This window comes from Lissotriton helveticus, chromosome 4_1 (genome assembly GCF_964261635.1).
Source record: "Lissotriton helveticus chromosome 4_1, aLisHel1.1, whole genome shotgun sequence".
In the NCBI taxonomy this organism is placed as follows: Eukaryota; Metazoa; Chordata; class Amphibia; order Caudata; family Salamandridae; genus Lissotriton; species Lissotriton helveticus.
The window spans coordinates 979517658-979532443 of NC_136063.1; the positions used below are offsets into that span (position 1 = coordinate 979517658).

At 42.8% G+C, this 14786-nt stretch overlaps 1 protein-coding gene across 2 annotated transcripts in view; it reads left to right on the top strand.

The window, feature by feature from the left end:
* The window catches only part of AFG3L2 (AFG3 like matrix AAA peptidase subunit 2), a 217583-nt gene that overhangs the window by 177679 nt on the left and 25118 nt on the right, over positions 1-14786 (top strand). For both annotated transcript variants that reach the window (XM_078687596.1, XM_078687597.1), the window contains one exon: positions 8566-8760. In XM_078687596.1, coding sequence (XP_078543722.1) covers positions 8566-8760 — 195 coding nt within the window. The remainder of the gene's footprint in view (positions 1-8565; positions 8761-14786) is intronic.

The following is a 14786-nucleotide window of genomic DNA, read 5'->3' on the forward strand; positions in this document are numbered from 1 at the left end:
TTCCCTTCCTACCAGCAAAACACTCCAGGGTTGCTAGGTAGTGCCAGGCAACTCCAGTTGGAGAACCGCTGCCCCAAATGGGATTACAGGCTATATATGTCAGGGACTGGCACATGGGAGTTGGTTACTGTTTTGCCGTTCCTCCCCTATGCATATCCCAAGCTCTTTTTCGTTATTTACAGATCACATTGTTCACCGAACTGTACAGCATCTAGACCAAATGTCACCTCTCAAGGTCTCAAGTCTAAATGACACCATCTTGATGTCATTACCAGAACTGCACAACATCTGTATGTAGTATCTGTGTTCTGTCCACAACCCCTCAGCCTGCAACTTCATCCGTAAACCTAAGGCAAACAGGGAGTGAGAGGCCAAGTTAATTTTTGCACGGTCGCATTAGGATACTCCATAGTGGTCTCCCTCCCCTCCTTCGGGTAAGCCTACTCACGGAGATCAGTACCCCAAGCAGTACTCGTGTAAAAAATACAAAAAGGCCACAGAAAGTAGAAGTCCTTTTCTCTCCCATTCTGAGACTTGGTGGTTCCTTTCATAGATGAGGGTCTCTTACTCATCATTTGAGTCAATATTGGATCTGATAAAGATGGAATAGGAGTTCCAGAACCTTCCCAGGTTGAGGATGTGTCAAAGGCCATGCTTGATATTTTCAGGATGTCTCCACATCTATCTGAGCCACCCCCAAAGAGAGGGACTGATCTCTCGTGTCCGAAGGCTTCAATCCAGATACCACCTCACAGCAGATCCATGGACGCCATCCAATCCTCCGCACTGAAGGTCAGCAGTACATGGCTTAGTTACAGCATTTTTAACTTCTCCTGCGAGTGAAGAGAATTAGGAGTCTCAGGCCAGAACGGATCTAACACCCAAAGCCTTCTTGGGAACTAAAACGTAAATGGAATAAAATCCTGTGCTACTCTTGTCCAAGGGTACCACTTCTATGGACACTTGTTAAAAGGGTAAGAACTCCTTTGGGAGCTTTTCCTCCCCATTAGAGGATAGCTCATATTTGGGGTATGATTTCAGGCTTTCTGATTCGGATTCCAAAGTCAATTCTGCAGGTTCTCCACCTGCTGGGCTGATGCCCAAGGGTATACTATTGTTGCTGCTCACCAGATGGTGTATTGCAGCGTTTTACTGGTGTCGGAGATGACTAGCTCTAGCATCTGCGGGAGTCTCTGGGCTCACGTTGAGATCTTCCATTTGGCCTCCTGGACCTACATTGGTGGATGTGCCCTTCGAGTCTGACACTGGATTGTTCATTCTGTCCTCCACTGTCGAAGGCCTCTGTTGCTTTGAACCTCCATTTGGCAAGACAAACTAAAAGTCTTCTGAATGCATGGCATCTCTTTCTCTCTCGTGTCTTCTAACACAGATAAGCAGTAGATCTGCTCCACACAGAATTGCCAGCACTCCTTTTACAGTAAGCACTGCTGACGTGTCTCTTCAAGGCAGCATTCAGGTCCCTAGCTTTTAGAGCACTTTAAAGGAATGTTTTCCAGGTGGTTGCCAAGCCTATTTAACTTGTTTTTGTATACTGGAATATCAAGTAGATTCACCACAGTCCTTTCTGGGCCGCCTTCTACTTTTGTTAATCCTCACTCGGGCATCGTTGAGAACACTATAAGAAATGGTTCTTCCTTCAAGAATTAATCAAAACGAGGGACTCAAAAGGGCTTTTGGTAAGGTCCAGCATACATGCCCAGGGAAATCAAACAAGAATTGCTATGCAGTTCCTAAGTCGGTCAATGGGGGTCGTAGTACAGAGCGGTACATTTAGGATAATGTAGTCCTATATCATGGAGTAGGGTGGGGGAGTATGATCTTTTCGGAACTAGGGCCCTCACACACCCAGCCAGCTAGGTGTCATGCTTCATCATCGGGTCCGCTCCTCGTCGGGTCGCCGCTGCAATACAATACGGGCACATAATGAGGGGCTCTTTAGCGGAGATCTTTTGTTCCTGCCGTTTGGTGAGGTGTGGGTAAGGGGCCTAGGAAAGTGTAGATGTGGTGTAGTGAAAGTGTAGGCTAAAACAGGTTGGGTAGTCCAAAAACCAATTTTAATAAGATGGCTCCCACCTGATTAAAAGAAGAAAGAGTGGCGACTTATCTGAATGTAATGCTTCTAGATCCTAGCGCTCTTCTCTAATAGGGTCAACATGTTTCTTGTCTTAATCATCCTAAGGATCAGGCGGCAATTCATCAGGACCATGTGTATGCTATATACACCACGTGGTAGTTGTGAACCAATCTACCTACCACGTTTAAAAGGTAAAGTACCTTAACAGTGTTGAGGGAAGCCAACAGGCTCGAATAGCCAGGCCTCAACAGTGTCTGGCGGGGCTGTGACACCTCTAGGTGCAGTGTCCTACACTCAGCGTCACTGCACTGAACGACCTACCCCTGCCGCCGAAACAGGGTGGTCCTTCAAGAACACTTCAGTTGGCACTCCACAAAGCTTTATTCTTTCTTCAGAGAGAGTAACTTCATATTTAGGGGCTATTGTATCTCTCTAAAGTGTCTAAATGTTACAAAAGAAATTGAGGAGAATTGGTGTCAATTGCCTAAACTTATAGGGTGCTGGTGGCAGTATTTTGTTTTTTTCCAGTGATTTCTTGAAGAAGGCTGCATTTAAATGACTTGTTACGCTACAAAGTGTGTGTTGTTGACCTGCGGTGCCCAGACATTTTATAGAAGGCAAGCCAATACTTCCATAACCTTAAAATGAATAGAGCTCTTGACCAGGAGAGCTCAGCTGTTCCTTAACAGTAGTGAATCGAGCCTAGGTGCGCGGGGGTGGGGGGTTTACATGCTGATGTGATTTGCTGAACTGAAGTTAAACCATAGAACGTGATCGTTCATCGAGTCTCACCGGAGCCCTCTTACAACAAGGCGCTCGATCAGTGCTCTACTACAATTATCATTTTTTTTAAAGTCTTCTCATCGTTATTATATATTCTCTGTGCCCTGTTCCTGCTCAGTTAGAGGTTTTTTTTACAGAAATGTTACAATACGTTGACTATTTCAGGGGGGGGGAGTGTTAATGCTTGATTTGCAAGCGAAGTCTGTGTCCTGGTGCGTTTCAGGGATCGTGGTGGTCATAATAAGTTATTCGTCACATGCTGCTCCAAAACAATGAATTTTGAAAGGAAAAACAAGTTGCCGTATTTCAAATCCGACACTAGATGGAAAAGATTGCACAGCACGTGAATCTACGTCGCTAAAAATTGAGCCACGTCTCCATTCATTTTTTTTAGAATATATGGTCGCTCATTTACTACTTTTGCAGGGGCTCACCTACATGGCAGTTGAAGGTAGGTACTTTTTTCTGTGAGCTGTACTGTGAACGGCGCTGCCATGAGAAAATAAGCAATTTGCAGTACTCCTAAAGCACGGCCATTTTCAACGAGCGTCTCTGCAGAGCAGAATTCCAAAGGCAGAATCACGCCGCATTCGTCAGAGGAAGGCTAACTTCCACCCTAACTTCGAAATAGAGTTAACTTTTATTTGGAGTGCTGCTGTAGCATGTGAGCCCCTACCCGAGTCTTCCAAACCTGAAGGTGTTTTAGCTGAGTTGTTGCTGTGACAGTCACACATGCTTTGAACGGGGTGCTCCTTTTTGCTTGACCGACGTCAGAGACAGAGGTTCAACGCGACGTGGCCCCCTGCAGAATGTGAACAGGGGCCTCTCAGTCTCCATATCTCCCAGATACATACTCATTGGCCTGGGGCCGTATGCCCCCCCCCTCGCAACGCATCCGCCTTGCCTGCTGGCTGGGCCTGCGTTACGCCCCTGAATAGAGTGCAGGAAAGGAAGTGTGAGCCAAGTTGATCGAAAGATACGTCTTTAAATGAATACCTTGTGGGGCTTGTACGCGTGTCGCTGTGTGTTGGGGACTACAGATAGGGCCTATCTGGGGTTGGGAGGCTTTTAGGCATGTGGTGTTTTCCCAGCCATCTGTTTTATCCACTGTAACAGCTGCTGGGGTGTGCCCTCGGGCTTGTTCAAGAAAGGTACGAGGGTGTTGTAGACTTAAAATAGAAGCGGTGGTATTTGCCAACCGTTAGACAGAGATAGCTTTACACTGATTTTCTGATATACAGCACAGCAACTGCCAAGCAGCCATTTCACATTAGGCCTTCGTGACGCACATGCAGCTGTCCTTCACTACTACTACGTATTCAGGTGGTTCAGACCGCGCTTGTTTCTTTTCAAAGAGCCTGTTTGTTGAATGGGTAAAAAGTGACATGTTGGTGGGGGTTTGTTTGACCAGTTGCTATGGTTCATACTAACTAAAACAGCCCCCTCCACCACACGAACAGTTCGAGCATATGTTTGGTTTCTCATAGTTGTATGGGCTAAACTTCAAATTGTAGTCGCCGCTCTTCTCCCAAATTGTGAGTTCAGAACTTAAACAGGCTGCCATCAGTTATATTTTTGACTAAAATATCTTAACTCATTACAGTTTTTACATAGATTGGACTATTTTTCTTGCTGCTTGCAGATTGCTTAACCACTAATTACCAGGGCACAAGTCCTAAAAAAAGAAGTGGGGGGACAAACCTAATTAATCAGTATGCAAGAGGAATCACAGCGCGTGACATCGTGGCGCGTGACATCACAGCCTGTGACATCACAGGAAGTGGCATCACAAGAAGTGACATCAGATCTTAAGCCCTCACATATATGTTTAGCAGATCTATCATGAGTACATTTGAGCAGATTTCGAGTATACTTGCAAACCCTCCTGATTTAGGCAGAAGATTCACACTTTTGTAAGCTTCACATAAACCAATGTTGCTTTTGTCAGCGTAAAGCTTCCTCTACCCACAGTGCTTTAAAAGTAAAAAGTGTGATATTTAAATTACTACAACGCCTCCTCAGGGGTAGTATACGCTATACAAATGCTATTTATTTTGTGCAAATACTGGGAAAGATCAACACATCTGACTTCTTACAGTGCATGCATATCTCCTAAACAGAGCCTGAACAAAGTGATAAGCTGCCTCTCCTAAGAATGTGTGAAGTGCTACCAAGGTGTGAGCCTTTGTTTCCCCTCTGCTGCATTTGCTTCAGGTGTGAGGCTTTTGACTGCTGCCAGGTAGGAGACTTAAACAAAAGGAGGCCTGATGACCCCTCAAATTCGGCCTTTGTTATGGGCCCAGCAGGAGTCAGAAAAAAGACAGACCAATCCCTTCCCCGCCTGCACATTGTTGCAGATCGAAAGCAGATAACAACGTGCAGGCGCTGCTGAAAGTGTCCCGGTGTTTGGAAATTACACAGGGACCAATTCAGCATATTTTTCAGTGGGGCCCAACTTTTTGGCAGGGTGGACGACGTCCACCCTGTGAAAAAAGTGGGTGGATGCCGTCCACCCGCGTGTACCCCCGCCTCGTGCCCTGCCAACTACACACCCCCTTCACCTATCGAGATCCTTCTACATTCTCTTTCGCGATATAATTAATGAAATACGCCCAGTCCTCTTTTTATCTTTGTATGCACGTGCTTTTGACATTCCATATTCTGTTCTCTCTTTCTGACCTTATGCAGACTGTGGTTTCCCTTAACTCTTGAGGGTTTACTGCTTAGTTTGTAGTCCCGCGAAGTGTGCAGATTCTTTACCAATTTAATCAATTGATCTGGATACAGAGACCGTATACGTGTGTATCCACTACGCGTAGAGAAAGAAAAACTGCCCGAGTCAGTCTCCACTTGTTCAATTGATCCAGGAGACAATACACAGCTTGACATGTTTTTGCTGATTGAGAGCACAAATTGAATGTTAGTATACCTCCCGCTGGTCAGAGTGGTTGTGTCACTGTATCAAGCAATAATTGCTTTAACCCTGAGACCATCGCAATTTACACAGATTGTCATGTCTCCCTTGAGTCAGATTTTCTATACACCAATACACTGGCTTTGCTGATCGCTGCAATTGCCTCTTCTGTCAGTTCCTTCCCCTGACTGGGTGCCCGGCTAGGTCCCATGTGAGTACCCTTCCTACACTTTCACTTCCTTGTGGTGCACTGATGTCACTCTGACAGAGATTCCTTCCTCTCAGATGTCCCTACATCAATAGGTCCTGAAGAGAGCCCTCACTGTAAAAGGGCCCGAAACGCTGTGGACAAAACCTAAAGCGAACCAATCATGAGCCCCTACTAATATGAAAGGAGGCTGGTTTCATTGCACATGACTTTTGATGGTCGACTTTACTAGTGTTGGAAACCAGTTGTCTATGTCACAATCTGTCGCTATTTATGTAGGTTCCATGTTCACTGGGGAAACTCTGTACTATTTTTTTAATATAAACTTCATTGATATATATATATATATATATATATATATATATATATTGCAGCTCCAAAACACCAAAGCGCCGCACTCCCAGGGGGGTGCTTCCGTTGCGAGGGTGCACTCGCAAATCCAATACTGCTCCACCTCCCAGAAACGTAAACTTCCCGTAGGAAGGAAGGAAAGCACTCACGGAGGTACAATTCTCTAGTTTATTTATTTTAACACAGCATATATATATATATATAAATAACTGCTGTTATTACCAAACATTGAGTGGTATATGTTATTTTCTCCTTTGGACATCCATCTAACCCTTTTCTTACACTGCGATTGTGCTTATTTTCATTATTATTAATTTTATTATACACACGAACCACTGTTTCTATTTATATAATACTGTCCCTGGTTCCTTGTGAGTAGGGTCTCCCTTAGTCTTAGTCCCTGGCAAGAGGGTTAGCAGACAGTCGGGAGTCCGGATAGTGTTACAAGCTACACCGAAAAGATATTAAATTTGGACAAAAAAGAGAGTTTGAGTAAAACAATGGTTCCCGCACAGCTGCCCAAATTACCCACCCACAAATGTGAAGTCAAACCCATATAACAAACAGGAAAATAAAGAAAATAAAAGTGTTTCCAGTGACTACAAGATGTTGAAGCACTAGTAATTAAAAGACAGGTTTGTCACCAAAGCGAAACCTTTGAAGGATACATGGGCGTGACACGGAGTAATGAGAAAACCGGCCAGAAATGGACTCATTGATCCCCATCTATACCTCCGCTGCAGTAAATGAAAGAAAGCAAGCGGTCCTGATGAAGGTGGATTGAACTAAATCTATTCACTGAAACGTGCGTCGGCCTAACCTTTTTTCCAGCTGGCGGCACAATCATGGAAATTTAGGAAGAATTCTCCCCATGAGTTCTTTTGTTGCAAGCCATTTTAGATGGAAATCAATGAATGTCATGTGTAGTGTGTATGAGTATGTTTGGTATGTGACAATTGTATGTGAAGTGGGTGTAAATGTGATTACAGTATGGGGACACCATTTAAGTTTGTTATCATATATGTATTTATTGCATCATTTGTTTGAATTTGTATACTAAAAAAAGGATTATATTAATGTTGTTTCACTTATGTCTAGTATTGCATAAATGAAAAAAGAAGAACATTCCTAGGGTTTTTACTATTTAAATATGTATTCCCCCAAAAAATATGTTTGAAAGATATAAAATAACAAAAGAAATAATAAACAAATAAGAATTGATTTTATTTGTAAATATTTGTGAAAATGTACAAAGGGAAAGCCCAATAGAGCTTTAACCAGCCAGAGCATACTTAGTGTTGGTTGAGTGGAAGGTGCTTTGTGTGTGTGTGTGTGTGTGTATATATATTTCAGTTTTTTCCCCTTTTTCTCCCAGACCACTAAAATAAATAGCAAGGGGAACCTCTGTTCTTATAGGGTCTCCCGTGTCTCCTTTACATGACATTCCTTCCACATTGGGCACCGAGGACAAACTCTACTGGGGCTAAATTGGTGTTGTGACAAATCGCCATGCAGTCCTGTCAAAGAACTACGCTAGCAGCTGTGTAGGATACCTTTCATTCCCTCTGCCTTTACGGAGGTCTTGAATTTCCTTTCAAGAATCATTCAAGACTTGGCCAAGAATTCTCTGAAATCTGTTTGCATAGTCCTGAGGCCCCTGATCCTGCTTTTATATTTCCTCCTTTGGCATCGTCTATTACTATGGAATATGCCCACAAGCTGAGAATAGGAAAGTAGATGTAAGAGCAGGATGAACTTAACTTAATAGTGACTCCCTGATTCCTGGACATTGCTCTAACCTATTGTCAACACCCTTCTGCCAGCCTTTCAGCTGTTCTTCAAATGTGTGCCAATCAACTTCATTTTTCAAGTTAGAAATTGGAAAGATCAAACATGCGCGCAGAAACGGGCAGCATGCCACCGACGATGTATTTACATGTGTGCAGCACTAGTTCAAAGCTTTGTTTTAAACAGTAATAAAAGTGATTCTCCTTATGCCAGAGGGGAGGGTATTTAAAAGTTGAGTTTATGGACTATGACTATTGGAGTCACCAAAAGGATAAATATATAGTGTGGTGGGAATAATACTCATTGTTTATTTGGGTTATTTTTTAATTATACACTGTATGCCGAAATTCTTTGACCAATTAATACAACTTTTCTAGCACTGGTGTATGACATGATAGCTCACATTTTATCCTTCTATTTTCTCAGATTGTGCAATTTGGCATGAATGAGAAGGTGGGACAGGTGTCCTTTGATCTTCCAAGACAGGGCGATATGGTGCTTGAGAAGCCTTATAGTGAGGCAACTGCAAGGATGATTGATGATGAAGTTCGGGTACTTATTAACACAGCATATGAAAGGACATTACAGCTCCTGCAGGAGAAGAAGCCGGAGGTAGAGAAGGTAAATGTATAAGCAACACCACAGAAAAGTCTCTCCTTTGGAGAAAATGTAATCCTATGTATCCTATATGTTTGATCTATTCCATTTAATCCCAGTCACTTGCATACTATGCATACATTGGAAGTGAGACCATATATCCCTTACAGATAATCGTGACAACTTAAATTGTAAAAAAGTACAAATCAATTTATTGGTTAAAAAATTCCTAGAATACACAATTTTAAAAAAGGGGGTCAACTGGCATATTACATAGTATTGTTGGTGTCTTACACTCAATTGCACAAAACATTTAAGCAAATATTAATAACACATTAAAAACCAACGATCCAGATAAAAAAAAGAGTACATATCAAAGACAAAAAACCCTATGTCATTAACAACATACACATCTGTCGTGGAAAAACTTTACGGGCTAACGCCAGGTACTGTTCAATTTATAAAATACTCTTTGACCATAGCCACTTGACGGATTGTGTACTTTTCAACGAGGCGTCGACACGTTTCGATGGACTCTTATAACACCATCTTTTTCAAGACAAGAAAACTTTTTTTGACTCTCAAAAGAATGGGATAAACAAATGGTTGGTTAAAAACATGTTAAAAAAAATACAAATGACAATCAACAAACTTGGGAAATGGCATAGTTTAGAATGTCATAATGTTCAACACAAACTTAGTACATAGTCTCCTCTGCAGGGCATACGATGATGCAATGTATGCGTCTTAAAATCCAAAATTCATCAAGCTCTCAAAAGAGACCTAGTTAGGAAATTATATTATCTAGTGGCCCAAACAATACAACACATTCCGAAAATAATATTTGCCCATAAACATACAACATTAGTTTGCTACGCAATTGGTAATAGACAGTGTAGATCTCCCAATAACAAATGATTATCACTAGATATATATATATGTCACTCTTCCCAGCATTTATACTCACACCTTCGTACATTCCTGTATCTCTAGGACCCACATACGACCTGCTTCCGCTAGCGGCATAAGACCAACCCTCTCAGTTTTAAAAAATATTTTTTTTGTAAACCCGACCTCACCTCTCTTAACCCCTTCCGCGCTCATGACGAGCTGAGCTCATCATGAGTTGCGCCGCTCGCACGCTCATGACGAGCTCAGCTAGTCATGTAACGCGGTATTTTAAAAAAGTCAGCGCACAGCGGGAAAAGCGCTAGCGCTGATGCGGTTTAGCGACGGTGGCTGCTACCTTAGCCCTAAGCATATGTTCACGGGTAATTGAGGTCGATGCCTCCTGCTTCCTATCTGGATTGTAGTTCAATCCTGTTCACAAAATAATATACAATCACGTCATTGTCTACGTTGGGGTTATTTCTGGCCCAGATGGTAGTAAATGAGGCAATCTTCACCGCATACTGGAATCGCTAAGATAGAGCATGAGAGGCTCACCTTTAAGTTTGTCTACAGTAGTCAGGAAGATGATTTTGTGAATCTTGAGCTGTCCCACAGAGTTGTTAAAAATCTGGGCTGCTTTTATAGTTTCATTAAAACATATGTAATATGGCTATATAATTAATATTCTTGCCAGTGGAGATTCCCTGGATAATATGCAAGCAAGAAAATAATTCTTACATTTAGCCAGATGAACATGGTCAGAGATTGTCTTTTCTGTTAGAAGAACAATAGTTTCAGGGCGTCACTCTATCTGCCATCCATGGTGTAAAAACTTTTTGGCCCAATGAATGACTCTACAAAACACATGATAAAGGGCTGAATAACTCGTAACCTCTCTGTGAGTAGTTTGTCTAGGATAATAGACAGGAAAGAGCAAGATTCTAAGATTTACCTGATAGTGGGCTAACGTGTTTGCCTTCTTAAGATTAGGGTATGATTATTACTATCCACTGTCATCTTCTTGAATTGTAAAGGTTCAGGCTCCCCTGTAATAATTAGGGTCTGGAAGAAAAACAGGAGTAATACACTCATTTAACACTCTCCTCTTTGGGCTCTCAGTTAATATAGTCGGAAGCCCTCTCTCTCTCAGGGAAGTAAACTACCCTAAATGACAGTACCCCAAATGTCTAATATTGCTGGACACTCCCAAAATGCCATAGGTTCTCATCCGGCTAAACACTCCCAATAGAATGCCATAACGTGTATCCTAATTAGAGATCCATGCTTAATGGTAGAGAAATTAAACAACCGATCTTTACTCCCTTATGTAGGTTTTATCGTTGTACCAGTATCGTTCGTGATAATTGTCACCTACGTCGTGCTCGTATTTAAAATGACCGTATTTATGCTCTCTCTCAACTCATCCTCGATGTATCTAACAATTCCTAAGAGTTTCTAAATCCAGACCCCGTATGCTTGCTGTATTAATGCAGCTTTTTATTCCTTCATTTTATTATTTTAAAGAAATCATTGCTTGCAATCGCGCTGGTCTCTCTACTTACTATGCTTAGGAAGTCCTTATTTCTTTACCAGTTGCCCGTGCAAGATTACGATAAATAAGTATATATATTTGAGTGTAGGGAAGAAGCCTTGGCGCACAATAGTCAAAGCCTCAAGTGGGTTATGATATCCGTACCATTCCTCAACAATAGTAATAAATAGCATATTAAATTCTGCACGTCTGCGTATGGTGTATGCCATGTCATTTTGTTATGTTGATTGAAGAGGCTTTGTGACCATTAGAAGCATTGTTTCCATGTTAAAGTTTCTGTAATTTACAATATGTGAAGAAGTAAACCACATTTTCCCAGAACAAAAGGTCACATTTTCTCCACTATGGTAATAAACAGCAATTTCACCTTTGCACTGTTGTTCTAAATAACACATTATTGGGCCACATTTAAATTTTTTGCCATGTTGTATGCAGAGACACACACTCACTGTGTGTCTGTCTCTCTCTCTCTCTCCCTCTCTCTCTCTCAAGGGAAATTGCGATTCTAATATTAACATGACTAGAGAATCTGGATTTCATTAAAGACACGGAGGCTGACATTATGCATTTTCCTTTAATGCAGTCCAAACAGCCGCATACATCACAATAGTAAAAATTCCAAATAAGAATAAAGGCAACAATCTGCCTCTTTTAAATGAGGACTAGATAAGTTCATAAAACTTGAGACGTCATAAGAGAGGACTTCGGGGCAATCTTCAGATGAACCAGTCGAACGAACGAAGGAGGAATGAAGATTGGATTCCATTGAAACCAGCAATTGAGGATTACCTGAAAAGAGAAGGGAATCAGTGCAAAAGAACTGAACATGGCATAAGAAGAGGATAACCATAATAAAAAACAATGCACACAATTAATAACAGGCATTATAATAAAATGTGATAAAGAACATTTCTAAATGAAATACCACCAAAGGGTGGGAAGGGAGGGATAATGTCAGCCTCTGTGTCTTTAATGAAATCCAGATTCTCTAGTCATGTTAATAAGAGAATCGCAATTTCATTACAAGACCGGAGTCTACATTATGCATGTTGGTAGCTTTCTAAGACAACATCGGACATATGTTCAACAGGTTTACAATAATGACGTGCAAAGGCCATGGTACCTCTAAGGGACTGAGCTCGAAATGTATTTAAATCAATACCAGCTAAGTTCATAGCGGATTTGACCCTTCTAGCAATAGAGGAAGAGCTTATACCCTTGTGAGGTTTCACAAAGGAAATAAGTAATTGCTTAACATTATGTGGACGAAGGTGAAGCATTCTGCGATCGTATTCTTTCATGCAGTCTATCACACAGAGATTAGGGCATAGGTCAAAACGAGTATAAAATATAGAGTCGGACATAGTTTTAGTTCTTTTATAGATGTCAAATTTGACACCAAACATATTATAAGAAGAGTTAGTAATTTCCAGGGCTTTAATATCAGAAACCCTCCTACAGGAGATAAGGCATAGGAGTGTAGCTAATTTAATTGAAAGGTTTTTTCTGTTAAGAAGAGAATTGGAAGGCCAATTATTGAAGAGATCAAGAATTAGTTTAACATCCCACAGGGTTTCATATTTGTCTTTAGGAGGTCTTCTTAAGCGAATGCTTTTCATGACTCTATTAAAACCTTTCTCTTTCCCTCAATTTAATCATCTTGGCCCCTTTTTAGGTCGAGACCTGCCAATGCGCAAGCATTGCAGCTCGACATATAGAGGTGGATCAGGAAAGCTGACCAAGGGGCTTTGGCAGGCGCGTTGCGCAGAGTGCATGTGCCCGTGCACGCGCTTGCCATTTGCTCCCCCGAGCCGCATCGCATCAGACCCGCCACAGCAATGCCGAGAGCTTCAGATCTCAAAGGAATGCTCTCCCCCGCCCCCCTCTGCGCAATGCCACTCCGAAGACTTTTTTTTTACACCCCATATGCTCGAGCCTTGGCATCAGCCCCCTGCTCCAGACTTCAAAGGGATCCGCTCCCCCCGCCCCCTGCTTCACACTTCAAAGGAATACGCCCCCGCCCCCGCAATGCCGGACGCTTTTAATTTCATTTCGTGGCCGCTTTTAATTTCTTTTTGCAGCCGCTTTTGTCACTAAGAGAATTTACGAGTGCCATAGTTGTTTCTATAAAGCTCTCTTATGTGAGCACTCAGTACCAGCGGATGGGAGGTAAGCATGCCGTCTCACCACCCATTGCCAAATACCCTTAGTAACTACCCGCGTCCCACACTAAATGCCTCACTTGTTTTTTTTACTGCAGAGTGGTCAAAGTGGAGCCACACTTTGGTTTTATTGGTGTTGTAAGTGAATTTCTTTGTGAATGCTGCTTTGCTAATAAAGAACGACCAGCCTAATCCTCGTCTGTGTCCTTCATAGAACTGAAAAGTGTCCTGGAAAGCTAGGACATCACCTACAATAATACAGCGACTCATTGAGAGCCATGGAGCAGGGCTCAGTAATAGAGGTACAGGCATGCTTGGAGAAATAGGTTCCGAAATACAGAGGTCAGCTCGTGGTGACTGCTTGTTTGCTGCAGTTCTGACACAAGAGTGTCTGTTTTGCATAAAAAATCACTAGTTTTGCAAAAACTCTCATGGTGACCGGTTTCCTCGGTTTGGTTTTGTCATGCCTACAGGGATCTCGGTTAATCGGACTGCTTGTTTGTCTGTGTTCCGCACTGTTGTAGAATCCTGTCATGCGCCGGGTTTATCGTTTCTCTTTGGCATGCCTACAAATTTCAAATTGCGTACCCTATCCTGATTTTTTTCTTAAATTCTGTAATTTCTCGATGTAAGGGTTTAAAAACGGGCCGTGTTTTGCACTGCGTATTTGAGGTGCCGTCTGTGCACCCACCGCACAGGCCTCTGACATGTCATGTTATGGTCGTGAAAACGCACATTTGTGTGGACAAAGGCCACGGCAGGCACGAGCACAGCTGTAATAACAGAGGGGGCCTCGTTTGCCTGACCCTGCTATGGCCATCTCCCTTACCAATGAAAGGTATGTTATACATCACTTTTAAATTGTAGGGCCTACAACGACTTTCTTTTTTAGCTTTTGACAGATGCTGTCATTGATATTTTCCGTTTGTAAGAGACGAAAAACGAGACCGCTAAATCATTTCAGCAGAGAAAAACAGATACTGTGACAACTTTAGGAACGGATTATGAACTTATTTTCTGTGCAAAGTGAAGAACATGCCCTTCCATCCCAGCGAAGCCCTTCCATCCCCCCTCTCACCACTCTCCACTCTGTCCCCTCCCACCACTCTCCCCTCTCCTCTCACCACTATCCCCTCTCACCACTCTCCCCTCTCACCACTCTCCCCTCTCTCCCCTCCTCTCGCCCCCTCTCCCCTCCTCTCTCCCCTTTCTCCTCCTCACTCCCCTCCCTCTCCCCTCTTCTCCTCTCTAGCTCTCCCCTCTCCTCACTCTCCCCTCTCCTCACTCTCCCCTCTCCTCACTATCCCCCTCTCCTCACTATCCTCACTCCCCCCACTCTCTCCTCTCTCACCACTCTATCCTCTCTCATCACTCCCCCCTCTCACCACTCTCCCCTCTCCTCACTCTCCACTCTCCTCTCCCTCCTGACACTCCCCTCCCCTCAG